This window comes from Phocoena phocoena, chromosome 13 (genome assembly GCF_963924675.1).
Source record: "Phocoena phocoena chromosome 13, mPhoPho1.1, whole genome shotgun sequence".
Taxonomy (NCBI): domain Eukaryota; kingdom Metazoa; phylum Chordata; class Mammalia; order Artiodactyla; family Phocoenidae; genus Phocoena; species Phocoena phocoena.
The window spans coordinates 80,992,334-81,006,318 of NC_089231.1; the positions used below are offsets into that span (position 1 = coordinate 80,992,334).

A 13,985-nucleotide genomic window follows, 5' to 3' on the forward strand; every position below is an offset into this window, starting at 1 on the left:
TCAGTGGGGAATGCAGGTGTGGCTCTGCTCTTTGGACCTCCAACAATTACCTAACAACAACATTCGTTCAAGAAATAGTTTTTGAATGTTCACTCTCTGTTGGAGCTTTAGTTGTGTGCGGAAAGAGATGTGGTCCTTGCTTTAATGGCACCAGCAGTTCAGTTCATGGAGACAGATGAAGTAAATAATTACAAATTAAATGTAGGGACTTCCCTGGTGGCGCAGTGGTTAAAAGAATCCGCCTGCCAGTGCAGGGGACACGGGTTCGTAGCCCTGGTCGTTAAAGATCCCACATGCCGTGGAACAGCTAAGCCCGTGCGCCACAACTACTGAGCCTGTGCTCTAGAGCCTGTGCGCCTCAGCAAGAGAAGCCACCACGATGAGACGCCCGCAGCCCCCCCTCGCCACAACTACAGAAAGCCTGCACGCAGCAACAAAGACCCAGCGCAGCCAAAAATTAATTAATTAATTTAAAAAATAATAAATGTAGAATTACAGCTGTGACAAATGTGGTGAATGAAAAGAAAAAAGAGTTTGGAAAGCTATTACAAGAGTATGTGTTTGGTTTGGGGAAGGGGCCTGGGGCTGGTAGGGATGGTGTCATTGGAAACTTCCCTGAGTATGTGAGTTTTGAAGCTGCAAATTAAAGATTGAATGTGATTTAATAGGCTACTGAGTTCTGAAAGTCAACTAAATTGACATAGACCACATATACACTCCTACATGGGTCAGTCATTGATTCATTAATTTATTCAACAGATCTTTAAAGAGCTTCCAATGTGTGGTAGGCACTGTAAGTGCAAGGGATACAGTGACGGGCAAAACAGGCCTGATCTCTGTTCTGATAGAGCCTATATTAAGGATATTCCAGTCGAGTTTCCAAATTCCTTTTCCATTTTTGTGTGTTTTAGTGATTTAAGACAATGATCATGGATTTCCAGGGCATGATAGCATAAGGGTGTTTAAGAAGACTACCCCCAAAAGTTTTTAAAAGTTTTGTTTATTAGTGGACTTGATGCCTTCATTTGGGGCTCAACACACAGTTTCACTCTACAAGTGTTACTAAAATGTTGGTTTATCTGAGCATAATCACTCTCAAAGCTTTTATCTCGTTCATTTGCTTTAAAGCGCATGGTTTTCACTAGAGCAGTCCTGCATTGCTGAGTTTATTGCACCGGGCATTAATTGACTGTCAGGCACTGCAGGAGCCCCAGAGGTGAGTGAGATGGCCACTGCAAAGGCATCTTACAGTCTTGGGGGAGGGCAGCAGAGAGAAAAGGAAAACCTATGGATGGATACATTGAGAGTAGAAAGGAGCTTGTTTTATTATCAGGTATTAATCATTCATGTGTTCTTTAGTCGGGGAAATGTCTGATGAGGAGATCAAAAAGAAGACACTAGCTTCAGCTGTAGCCTGTTTAGAAGGGAAATCACCAGGGGAGAAAGCAGCGATCATACATCAGCATCTTGGCCATCGAGAAATGACAGATATGATCATTGAGACCATGAAGGCCAACCCAGGTATGCTTCCTAAAACCCGAGAAGACTATCTTTTGTAACCTAAACCCACAGTTGCCTGTTTTATACGCAGTGTTCAATGAAACCTACTTTTATCTTTTACGCCTTTGTGCCTTACATGAGGTCATTAGGCTGCATTTCAGCTTCTCTAAATATTTCTCCTAAATCAATCCTAACAAGCTAGGTTGACAGCTCTGCTCAGTGAGGAGAGCTACTTACCACATAGGTCAGGGGCAGATCATATTGAAATCGGGTAAACGTGTTGTGACTCTCCCTGCTCTGCCAGCTCATTCCATCCAGGGGAATGGAAGTGTATTGCATCTCCAGAGTGGAGAACTGGTAGGTTTGGTTTTCGAACTTCACAGCCCTGAATATTTATCCCACTTAGGAGTGCACGATGGAAGACACCTGCCTTATTATGGTACTTCTAAATGTAAAGGCCACTGTTGAGTCTCTGAGGGTGTTAATGACATTTGGGGCGGGGGGCGGGTGAAGAGCACTTCCTAGCTGAGTTGCCGCTACAGTTCTGCTGTTCTGTGAATGTAGTTCTTAGTGCAGTACATTACAATTTCTCTTCCAAAGTTTATTCTTCTACTCAAAGTTTTCATCTGATTAGAGTCCTTCAGCATATTTCCTATCAGTTTATAATCCAATTTTTGGTTTGTGAAAGATGAGCTGAAAGCTACAATGGAAGACAGGAAGTCTTCAGAAGCATCCCCCACTGCACAGAGAAGTAAAGATCAAAGTAAAGAAGGCGTAAACACTGCTCCTGATTCTCCATCCAAACAACTTCCAGACCAGATTTCGTTCTTCAGTGGAAACCCCTCCGTTGAAATAGTTCACGGTATTATGCATCTATACAAGACAAAGTAAGAAAATCCTTTTCTCTTTTGAGTTTGTCTGTTTTTTTGCCACAGGGCAGAGAAAAATCTCTTGCCCTGAAGGGAAGTGGGTATTTTAAGCTTCAAAGGGATAGTACTTTCATATACTGTGTGTTAAAGAATTCTTAGATGTTTTATATATGGTTAAATCTCATACATTGGGTCAAAGCTTCTTAGGAAAGAATTGTGTAGATTCACTTGAGAAAATACCTAGGAAAATATTCCCTAAGAAGGTAGGCATGCAGGTGATTGGGAAATTGAAAGGAAGGAAGATAAAAAAGAAAAGAAAAGAAAAATTCTAGATGATCCATAACATCATTGTAGACTCATGTTCCCACCAAGTCTTTACTAAAGAAGCTGCTAAGAAGTCACATAATGGGTTGCAATTTCATCACGTCATTTTACCCCTTTCTGTGGTCCAAACAAGGCTTGCTGGAGGCCAAAGGAAAGGAAGGGTTTTGCTAGTCTACAAGCTGGGCCACCAGCTCCTTGGATAATTGGTAGCTGATCTCTTTAAAGGCTGTCCTTGTCCTAACTTGTCTGCTAGGTTCCCAATGGGAAGCAGAATACTCGGGGAGCCATTTTGGATCACAGCTATTGAAGTGAGTTTGCAGCATTTCAAAAGCAAATTGCATCGTGGGAGGTTTTTCTTTCCCCTCTATTCCAGCTATTCCAACCCAGCAACACTTTCTGTAATCTTCAGAGTCACATTCTTATGGTTCAGAATTTTCCTTCCTATATTTTGAGCTCTTTCTTTGAGACCCTTTGAGAGAAGACTGTAGTTTGAGTTGTGCTTCTACATTATCTAAGGATAGTTCTTACTAGAAAACTAATGAGAGCAAAACACAAACTGCAGATTTGCCTGATGGAGATTTATAACCATAACAAGCCTTTAACTGAAGATTAAAAATATCAGTGCTGGGTATAATGTAGAACATTTCAAAGCTTACCTTAAACTCCACTGCAGGTATGTTTAAGGGATTCTGCATTTACCCATGTAGTGTGTATTTTCAGGTAAAATAACAAGCTGTTTAACTTGATTTATAAAGCATTACACTTTTTTTCTTGGACATAAAAGTTGTGTACTTAGTGTTGTTTGCACTAACTATACCTCATCTATTCAAGACAGTCTAATTATTGTCTTATTAGTAAGATGACCTCCTTAAAAGAAGATGTGAGGCGCAGTGCCATGCTGTGTATTCTCACAGTCCCTGCTACAATGACCAGTCATGACCTTATGAAGTTTGTCGCCCCATTTAATGAAGTAATTGAACAAATGAAAATCATCAGAGACTCTACTCCAAATCAGTATATGGTGCTGATAAAGTTTAGTGCACAGGTAAAAGTTAAGATATTAAAAGTCTCTTTGCCACAGAAACTGTGATTTTGAAACTGTTTGATACTAGCCGTGTGTGATTTACTGCATTTTGCACTTCAGAGTCTTGATATGTTCTAGAGTATTGTTGTAATTCTAGAAATATTTCTAAATTCATCAGCAGACACGCTGTTCTAATTCATACCTGCTCTTTTTTATAAACCGGATTGAGTATGAAATCTAGGGTTGTGTGTGTTTGTTTATCCAGTAGTGACCATTCCAGTAAAACAAGAGTTCCCAAACTTTCTGAAGTTAATCCTGTATTATTATTTGCCTTTATAAAACTGCCCCTGCTTGTATCATCCTCTTTTTAGTAGATATTCTTTGGAACATTTTAGAAAATAAAATCAATTTTAAAAAAAATTTTGGTGACAGGAGGGGTTTTGTGACACTCCTTGCATCGTTAAAGGTGCTTTAGAGGTCTTTTTTTTTTTAAATGTATTTTATCTAGTTATTTATTTTTGGCGCATAAAGTGTAAGGTCTTCGTAGCTGCACACATGCTTTCTCTAGTTGCAGCAAACTGGGGCTACTCTCCTTTGCGGTGCGTGGACTTCTCGTTGCAGTGGCTTCTCTTGTTGCGGAGCATGGGCTCTAGGTGCGCAGGCTTCATTAGTTGTGGCACGTGGGCTCAGTAGTTGTGGCTCACGGGCTCTAGAGTGCAGGCTCAGTAGTTGTGGCTCGTGGGCTTAGTTGCTCCTCGGCATGTGGGATCTTCCTGGACCAGGGCTTGAATCTGTGTCCCCTGCATTGGCAGGTGGATTCTTAACCACTGCACCACCAGGGAAGTTGCAAAAGATGCTTTAGAGTTCTAATTGGAAATCACTGCGATAGAGAGACAAACACTGAAAGAATGGTGATATTTTCAGCTTTTAAAAGTATTTGCACGTTATAACAGAGTTTTTGACTTAGGAAGGTTTTGCCATCCAGTCCGTTTCACTTGTTGCATTAAGCATCATTTTGCATGCGCCTCAGTTCTAAAGATGTTAGAAAGATATTCTCTTGGTTTTTATTCTTAGGAGTATTCATGTTTCTATGTGAATATAAAAATGAGGTAAGCTTTAGGTGTTATCCAGGTTATTAAAGGGCTGGCTACCTTATCCATAGGTTTCATTCAATTTGGTTTTTTTTTTTTTTTTTTATAATAGTGTTTATTTTTACTTGTTGACAGTTTGCTTCATTTGTTTATTTATGGCTGTGTTGGGTCTTTGTTTCTGTGCTTTCTCTAGTTGTGGCAAGCTGGGGCCACTCTTCATCGCAGTGCGCGGGCCTCTCACTATCGCGGCCTCTCTCGTTGCGGAGCACAGGCTCCAGACACGCAGGCTCAGTAAATGTGGCTCACGGGCCCAGCCGCTCCGCGGCATGTGGCATCTTCCCAGACCGGGGCACGAACCCGTGTCCCCTTCATCGGCAGGCGGACTCTCAACCACTGTGCCACCAGGGAAGCCCTCATTAGGTTTTGAAATGCAGCTCTGTCCAAGTTACTTCTTTCTCACCTCATTGATAAACAGTCGTCCTGAATTTGCCCCAGATAGACAGTTACAACTTGCAGATTGGCAAAGAAATGAGTGTGCCTTTAGGGTCACTTGCCATTGCCTCTGACCAATCACCAAGATTTGTGGGTAATAGGAAGCCCATGACACAAGGCCCACTTGTCATCTCCTCATTTCAAAAACGCAGAGTTGACAGCAGTAGCAGCCATTCATTGGCCGTGGGAACAGAATTAAGAGAAATAAGAGTTCGGGGCTTCCCTGGCGGTCCAGTAGTTAAGCCTCCGCACTTCCACTACAGGGGGTGCAGGTTCAATCCCTGGTTGGGGAACTAAGATCCTGCATGCCACATGGACACACACACAAAAAAGAGAAATGAGTTGGATTATATTTGTACCTGTTCAGCAGGCCACCAAGAAAGAACGCTTAGTGTGGAATTCCGTGTACAAGAGGGTACACAGTTGTTATCTTTAACCTTTACAAGCACCACACATTTGAGAGAGACATTTAAAACGTGTTTCAATGGTTCTGTAAGCTTAGAGTTCACAAGTTGACATTGAGAACTGAAAAGCACCTCACAGCTGCTTTCACTGACTGTCAGAAGACCTTCCAAGGTTGCTGAAGAACTTTCCAAATAATGGGCAAGTGGTATTTTAAATCTTTTTGAATCTAATAATAAGGGTATTGATGATAACATGCAACCTTTATTGACCGCTTATTCTGTACCATTCACTCTGCTAAGTGCTTGATGTGCATTAGCTGATGTAATCCTCACTACAGCCCTACTGTTGTTATCCTAGTTTTACAAGTGAGGAAACTGACTACGGAGAGAGGTTAGTGATTTTGCCAGGGTTATACAGCTAGAAATAAGTGACTGAGCTGGGATTTGAGCCCTCACTTTTAATCCCTAGGGTGTAGTCCTCTTCCAGCAGGAGTGGGATGAAAGTGTGGGGAAGGGAAGATATTCACTTTTTGCCAAAAAAATTGTGTAATGGCAGTATTTTACTTATAGCTTCTATCGAGCAAGCAAGGGTGATAAGTAACACAGGGAAAGTCACAGAAAGAGACTGGGGAAAAATGTTTAAGAACATATTAGACTTTTTTTTAGTCTGAAGTGTATTAAGCCCACAGCACTAACTTGTCTAGTAAACCCACAAACTTCCCTGTAGCACATGCTGCCCTTCACAGTCTGCAGTTAGTGCTGTGGAAATTTTCTGCTACTGTTAATGGATTTTCTTTGTACTACTGCATTGTCTCTCCATCTCTGTCTTTGGACCAAGTGCAGGTTGCTTAAGTTGACACATGTTTTCTGAGACTGTGATACAGCTTTCTGAGCGCTCTGTGAGGATAGAACCCTTGACCTTGGTATCGTGAGTTGTATTGTTTATCTGTAATGCTAGATCTTAGGGTCTAAGGCTCATCCTATCAGGGATTTTCTAAGGCCTAAAATTACCCTCCTGGTATAAGACTTGAAGTTGTTGAATTAATATTGGGCCCTAATGAGAATAGACTCAATATCACCAACTCCTGAGTAACTTACTAGATGTCAAGCCTGTGCTAAGTGCTTTTCATGCATTAGCTCCTCGAGTCCTCTCAGTTATGCCATAAGGTAGGTATCATTATTTTCATATTTTAAAATTGAGGAAACAGACATGGGTGAGACACTTGCCCAAGGCTACGTAGCTAGTAAGTGTCCAAGTTATGATTCAAACACAGGCAGCCTGACTCCATGGCCTGGGCACATAACTATATTCTTACTCCTTTCTTTTCCTCATCATAGAATTTTATTAAGAACTAATAGGCCTTCTCTATGTCTTTTATCATTTCTTGAATTTCTGTTGGCCTCATCTTTCTTTATTGCTGGAGGTGTTAGATGTGCCTACAGAGTTGTACTGTGCCCCTTAGGAAATTTAGTCTTTGGGTAAGGAATTTGTAATTCAGGATACAGGGAAATAGAAGGGGATTCAGTTTTGTAGTTCCTTGGGACAAAAAAGAACAGATAACCTCTCAATGGAGTATGTTGACTCATTTTCACTTAATATGCTTGGGCCAGCCCAGGAGATAGCTCTTTTGAAAAGTAAAAATGTGTTCTCAGAAGTAAAAATGTGATCACTGTGACAGTAAAGGAACCTTGATCATAATAGGTTTTTCTTTTTCTGAGTTTATGGTGAGAAAAGAACAGTAAAATCAAAGGACTAGAAAAAAACCAAAAGCTGGGTTTCTTGAAATTTGGGGCTCTAGGGCTTCCCTGCTGGTGCGGTGGTTAAGAATCTGCCTGCCAGTGCAGGGGACATGGGTTCAAACCCTGGTCCGGGAAGATCCCACATGCCGCGGAGCAACTAAGCCCGGCACTGCAACTACTGAAGCCCGCACACCTAGAGCCTATGCTCCGCAACAAGAGAAGCCACTGCAGTGAGAAGCCCATGCACTGCAACAAAGAGCAGCCCCCGCTTGCCACAATTAGAGAAAGCCTGTGCTCGGCAACGAAGACCCAACACAGCCAAAAATAAATAAATAAGTAACTAAATAAATTTGGGGCTCTGTACAGTGCAGGCAGGCATTTTAAACAAGAGTTGTTTCTTCTGTGGGTTTTTTTGGCAGTTAGCTTCAGGCTTTTGTGCATTTCGGTGCTGAGTTGAAGCAGGAACCACATGGATTTTGTTCCCTGCTCTTGTCCTTTGCATAGCACAGTGCCCAGCATGTGCTTGGTACTCAGTAAATATTCCAGCCAGTGAAGCGACATTTCCAATACCAAGATTTTAAAGAAGATAACAATGTGTTCAAAAAGTATACTTCTTTGGTATAGATAATTCCCCCAAGAAAGAAATAATTTATCTCATGTTGAGTAGATTTTGTCACATCCCCAGTATCACAAACCTTGTCCCTTCCTCTGAGGAGGCTTGGACACTTAGGGAGCATCTACAGAGCTGGAGGTCTTTGGCTGGGTCTGCTGTTCTCAGCAGCCATATCTGCAGCAGTTCCTGGTGGTGCCGGAGGCCCTGAAGAGCCAGCCGTGGCCCTCATTTCCCTCGGTGTATGAGTCCAGTTGCTCACTGTGCTGCTTACTCATCCAAAAGCCTTTCAAGACATATCTACTGCTCTTGAAAAATGGGAGAAGCCATTTGGGGCTGCTACTTCTTAGCGTTAAAGAGACTTATTGTCCAAGAACTGGCTTTTAACATTTTGAAGTTCAAATACACAGGTTGTTTCCTGAAGGAAAGCCTCCCCACCCCACCCCCAAAAAAGTGCCTGCAAAATCTGTGTTCAGAATTGGTCATCCTTCCTTAGTGGCTTAGCTTACTTGGTCAGATTAAGAAAGCATAGGTAATTAAGAATCCACACTTGAATTACATCATCAGAGTGCAGTGAAAAGCTGCTGAAAAGCTTAAAAGTGGCTGTAAGGTTCAGACCCTATGAGGGTAGACGGCCAGGACGGGTTTCGCCTGGTACAGCTTGAATCTCGTCCTTGAGGTTGATAGTGCGGCATTTCCTTTCGCAGAACACCCTTCCTCTCTTCAGGCAGCTTGTCTACACTGGTGAGGCCAAAGCACACAACTTCCTATCTTTGGGCTAATGCCTGTGTGAGAGTGAAACCCAGATAAGCCTTGGCCTCTCAGCTGCCTCTAAAACTTAATGAGTTTTAAAAGCTGGACTTTTTTCTTTGTTACTTTCTACTAAGGCTAGACTGGAAGATTTGATTTACTTGTGTCCATATTCACAAATGCACATGTGCCTTTGCAGCTTTACCTACAGGGGACTGTTTCCCCTGATTTTATCTGTCTTCCACTCCAAGGGAACAAGTTGTTAGTATTTTAAAGGCTGGTTCATCTTGGACCTCTTGACCTTGGACAGAAGTTTTGCTTTTGGTGTTACACACTAGTTGCTTAAAACCTCCTGATAGGATTCTTATCTATCATGTATTATTATTATTATTGTTGGGTTTATTGAAAAGAAGGAATTGGCTTTTCACTCCATACCAGTTCCACTGGTCCTCTATTTTTCCTCACATACGTGCTGACATTTGTTTTAAAAAGCTCTTCTGTAGGGAATTCCCTGGCAGTCCAGTGGTTAAGACTCAGTGCTTTCACTGCCAGGGGCCCGGGTTCAATCCCTGGGTGGGGAACTAAGATCCCGCAGGCCATGTGGTGTGACTAGGGAAAAAAAAAAACTCTTCTGTAACAATCATTGCTTATGACTTGGTTCCAAATAGGCTTGACTTCAGTGGCTGTGAAAGTGCTGACTAGAGGCAAAAAAAAAAGAAGAAAGAAAAAAAATGATATCATGGGAAACGTTGACCATTGTTGGTTGAATATGTATTAAAATTGTAGTAGCTGTCAGTTTATTGCACTTCAGTAGCTTCTGCTAGTTCCAGTAAGACTATCACGTATCAGGAAAAATTGTAGGGATGTAGGATATTGACCTGCAGGGTTCAGTTAGCCTGTGAACCTGCTGCCATAGATGTTACTTTTGGCAGTTGCTTTCTCTCCTAAGTATAACTTTTAAAAGCTGAAGAACAGAATAACTGAAGCCATGCATCTTGAATAGAAAGCACGTTTTCAGGATCTCTCTCTTAACTTTTTCCTTTTCCCCACTGGTTCACCTAGGCCGATGCAGATAGTTTTTACATGGCATGCAATGGCCGCCAGTTCAACTCAATAGAAGATGATGTTTGCCAGCTGGTCTATGTGGAGAGGGCTGAAGTACTGAAATCTGAAGATGTAAGTGTGAATAATTCTTATATTTGATATAAACATATCAGAATGGTATAAAGTTGAAAGTTAAGATATCTGCGGAAATGTCCAGAATAGACCAGTCCATAGAGACAGAAAATAGATTAGTTGCCAGAGGCTGGGGGAGAGAGAAGTGAGGAGTGACTGCTAACAAGAACAAAGTTTCTTTTGGGGGTGATAGAAATGTTCTAGAATTAGGTGGTGGTGTGATGGGTGCACAGCCTTGTGAATATACTAAAAACCACTTTAAAATGGCAAATTTTACATATATGAATTTTATCTCAAGTTTTAAAAATTGTCCAAAGTATTTTTTTTAAAAAAGGGTATTATCTGTGTTGTTGAAAATGAGTATGTATCTATTCCAGATGGATGAAACGTTGCCTAGAGCCTAAAAGAAATGTTTTTGTTTGAAATGTTAACCCTTAATCCTTGTCCTGATTTTTGATTCTGTTTTGATAGCAATTTATGATTCCCCTGATCTCCCACCCTCCATGGGAAGCTTTCCTATAATACGTGCTGTTTGAATCATTTTATAAAGTAGTAGATCTAGCTCGGTTATGCTTTTAATATTTCCTTTCTTTTAAAGTAGCCCTAAAGGTCTTTTTACCTTTTTTACCCAGCTTGATAGGAATAAGTTCTGATTAGATTGTTCTGTCATTAGATTAGGTAAAATAAAAATTGGCAAAGGATAAAATCAGTCTTCCCTTTTGCCAGGTGCTGGGCAAGGCCTCAGTTTTAGAAATTCCTTTCTCTAAATGAACACGGCTTCTTGAGAGATTTCCTGTAAATATCTTCTCTTCAGGGACCGTAGATTAATGTGACTTTTCTCAGTGTGTCCTCATTTGTACGCCTTACCTTTGCCTCAATAGTCCCACAGTTGGCAGGGCTTGGGTCAGACACCGCTGTGTTAGAGGTGCCTTTCTTGACCACCTAGATTGTTATGCCCCCTATTTCACACCCTGTTCTTTCATAGCATTTATAACCATAGGTAATTATACTTTTTAAAATTTTGAATTTCGTATGTCTCTCTACTAGAATCTAAGCTGTGTGAGGACAGGGACAGACTTTGTTTTCTGGGACTTACTGAATCTGTTTTTGCTCACCATTGCCCCACACCTAGAACAGTGTCTGGCACACATAGCAGGGAATTAATAAGTATGTGCTAAATGAATAAATAAATAAAATCACTGTTGTTGATACTGTTATCACTTAGTGGAAAGTGTCAAGTTTTAACTTAACTTTGTAGAAAAATCATTCAGATACACTCCTGTTCTCCTGCTTTTATTCCTTTGTGTTCTAGTATAGTCATGGCCATTCAGAGTTAGAGCAAGGAGTCTGGTAACAGAAGATTCTGGCAGCAGTCTCCCTTCCTAGAATGTCAGCTCTGTGAGGGCAGGCATCCTTGTCTGCTTTGTTCGCCACTGTATCCATAGTGCCTAGCACAGTGCTGGGACTGTAGGAGGTGCTTAATTAATATTTGTTGCATGGATGAAAATCTTACCAATTTATTTTCACAAAGCAATAATACTGAGAACATCCTGCGAGGAGTCAAAAAGTAACAGGAAAACTGTTGCTTTAAAAGAAAAAAAAAATTAGAACCGTGGATGACAAGTGAGGCTTATTCGAGGTGTTTCCCTGTAGGGGGCCAGCCTCCCTGTGATGGACCTAACGGAGCTCCCCAAGTGCACAGTGTGTCTGGAGCGCATGGACGAGTCCGTGAACGGCATTCTCACCACCTTATGTAACCACAGCTTCCACAGCCAGTGTCTGCAGCGCTGGGATGACACAACGTGAGTGCAGGAGGTTACCCCCCTACCCTGTCAAAGCTCATTATTACCCTTTCCCAGAATTAAGAACAGCCGCCCCCCCAAAATGAATCACTCCAAGTATTTGACTTTATAAACCTGGGTACCACGATGGTGAAGAGGTCACATAGAAGGGCCTTCCGTGTTTCTTCTTTGCTTTCCTCAGTTCACGTGAGGATCAGCATTCCTAGACCAAGTCCCTTTTAGTGTGCCAGTTCTGAATGCTTACGGAATGTCCCAAAGCAGCATGAATTGTTCTTTCCTTCGAAGAGCCAGAAAATGAGGGGGTGGGGGAAGTTTAGCTTTGAGGCTCTCATGCTAAAATGACATCCAGGTCTAAAATCTTGTTTATCACCTGCACTTTATGTCTACTCTTTACTTTGGCTTTCTTATCAAAGGGTGCTAGGCTACAGCAATCTGACATTTTGGATTTATCATGTTGTTGATGGCTTGGTGGCCAGTAGTAACAGTAGTCACTAAGTATGAGGCACACACACACCTATGTTCTCCTGTTTCCCAGTGCAACAGAGGCCCTATTTGTAGGGTGGCATTGTGCAGACAAAGAACTGAGGTGTAACCTGTACCTTTTTTTTTTTTTCAGTCAGAGGTTGCTGCTCCCTTTGCAAACTGCATTGTGGGTCTTAGCTAGAAAGGCCTTGTGGCCTTCAGACGCTGGCCTCGTGTGTTTCCCAGTACAGAGAGGAAGGTGCAAAATCAAATAATCACACAAATAAATGTGAAATTACAGCCATTGCAAGTGTTACAAAGGAGCAGCGTTGCAGCATTGTGACTTGAGAATAGGGCCCTGACACAGTCAGGGCTGTCTGAGAGGCAGCCTCTCAGGGAGGATGAACAGGAGTTAGCCAGCTGAACAGTGGAACCGGCGAGAAGGCAGCGTAGGGGAGGGGGTCTGCATGGGAAGGGGGAAATCACGTTCCAAAGCCCAGGAATAAGGAGGGGCGAAAGTCCACAGGAGTCTCTGTTCTCTGCCCCGACATGGTCAGCTTTACAGAGCAGGACCCTGTCTGGCTGTTCTCTGCTGTGCCGCTCGCACTTAGCAGGAGATGTGGTGCATAGGAGGAGCTCAGTAAATATCTTTGAGCAAATAAATAGACCCTGGCTTTTCCGTGGTGTGTTTACCTGGAGAAGAATCTTGCCCCAGTTCTGTAGAGTCCTTGGTCAATTCTGGGGTATCATTTGAGGGTTCTTCAGAGAATTGTCCAGGTTTAAATTTGCCTTGAATAAAGCCACGCTGAGATGTTTGTGTTCCATAAAGGGTCTGTCTGTATCTTGTGTCCATCTGCTACACCATTTAAGTTCTGGATGCTTCTTTGTTTCCTGCCACTCCAATTTTACTTTCCGTACAAGTTAATTTTTGTAAAACCATAGCATTTTCAAGTTGGAAGTTTCCTCAGGGACCATCTTGTCCAACCTCCTCATTTTATAGAAGAGGAGACAGAGGCCCAGAGGTGAAAATTAGCATGCTCAAAGTGTCATGACAGAGAACGAATGCCAGAACTGGGTCCAGAATTCAACCCACCAGGCAGCTGCCCTCAAAACCATGCAGTGCCTTCAGCAAGTGGGTTTTGAGCCTCCCTATGTGCAACTACAGTGCTGTGTGCTGAGGGGGAGAGAAACAAACACAGACCCTCCTCGGGAACATTGATCTGCTAAGGTAGAGCCACACATACATGTATGCTTACAATTCGAGGTAGATATGAGAGAGAGCCAGCTGCCCCGCTGGGGTGGTCTGGAAGGGTTGCTTACAGAAGGCGGTATTGGTACCGGGTCACGAAGGGTGGTTTTTTGTCAGGGAAGGACATTCTGAGAGGATTTCCCCAAATATCTCCTCAGGAAAATAAGATTACAACTGAAAATTATTTTTGAAAGGAAGGCAGGAAGAATTGAATGAACTGTTATTTTTTAATAGATGAGATGGTATATCATAGAGGGCTAATTGTATAGTACAGATAAGTTTATTTTTATAATTTTCCCCCCTTTTTCCTTTTTATTCTCAGGATCATACATTTCGGAAAGATCATTTTGGCACAGTGTAGAAAATTAGATTTCAGAATTCGTTTGCTGTTTCTTATCCCACCACTACCACAGCTGCCACAAAGACTGAAGTGATGACACAGAGCTAGTTCCTACGTTTGACAAGACTGCTTGTGGAGTCCTAGCTGCCACT

At 42.1% G+C, this 13,985-nt stretch overlaps 1 protein-coding gene across 1 annotated transcript in view; it reads left to right on the plus strand.

The window, feature by feature from the left end:
* BRAP (BRCA1 associated protein) overlaps positions 1-13,985 on the plus strand; it is a 36,474-nt gene that overhangs the window by 875 nt on the left and 21,614 nt on the right. The window contains exons 2-6 of the mRNA XM_065889839.1: positions 1,360-1,521; positions 2,189-2,387; positions 3,549-3,738; positions 9,867-9,980; positions 11,634-11,782. Of these exons, the coding sequence (XP_065745911.1) occupies positions 1,360-1,521; positions 2,189-2,387; positions 3,549-3,738; positions 9,867-9,980; positions 11,634-11,782 (814 nt within the window). The remainder of the gene's footprint in view (positions 1-1,359; positions 1,522-2,188; positions 2,388-3,548; positions 3,739-9,866; positions 9,981-11,633; positions 11,783-13,985) is intronic.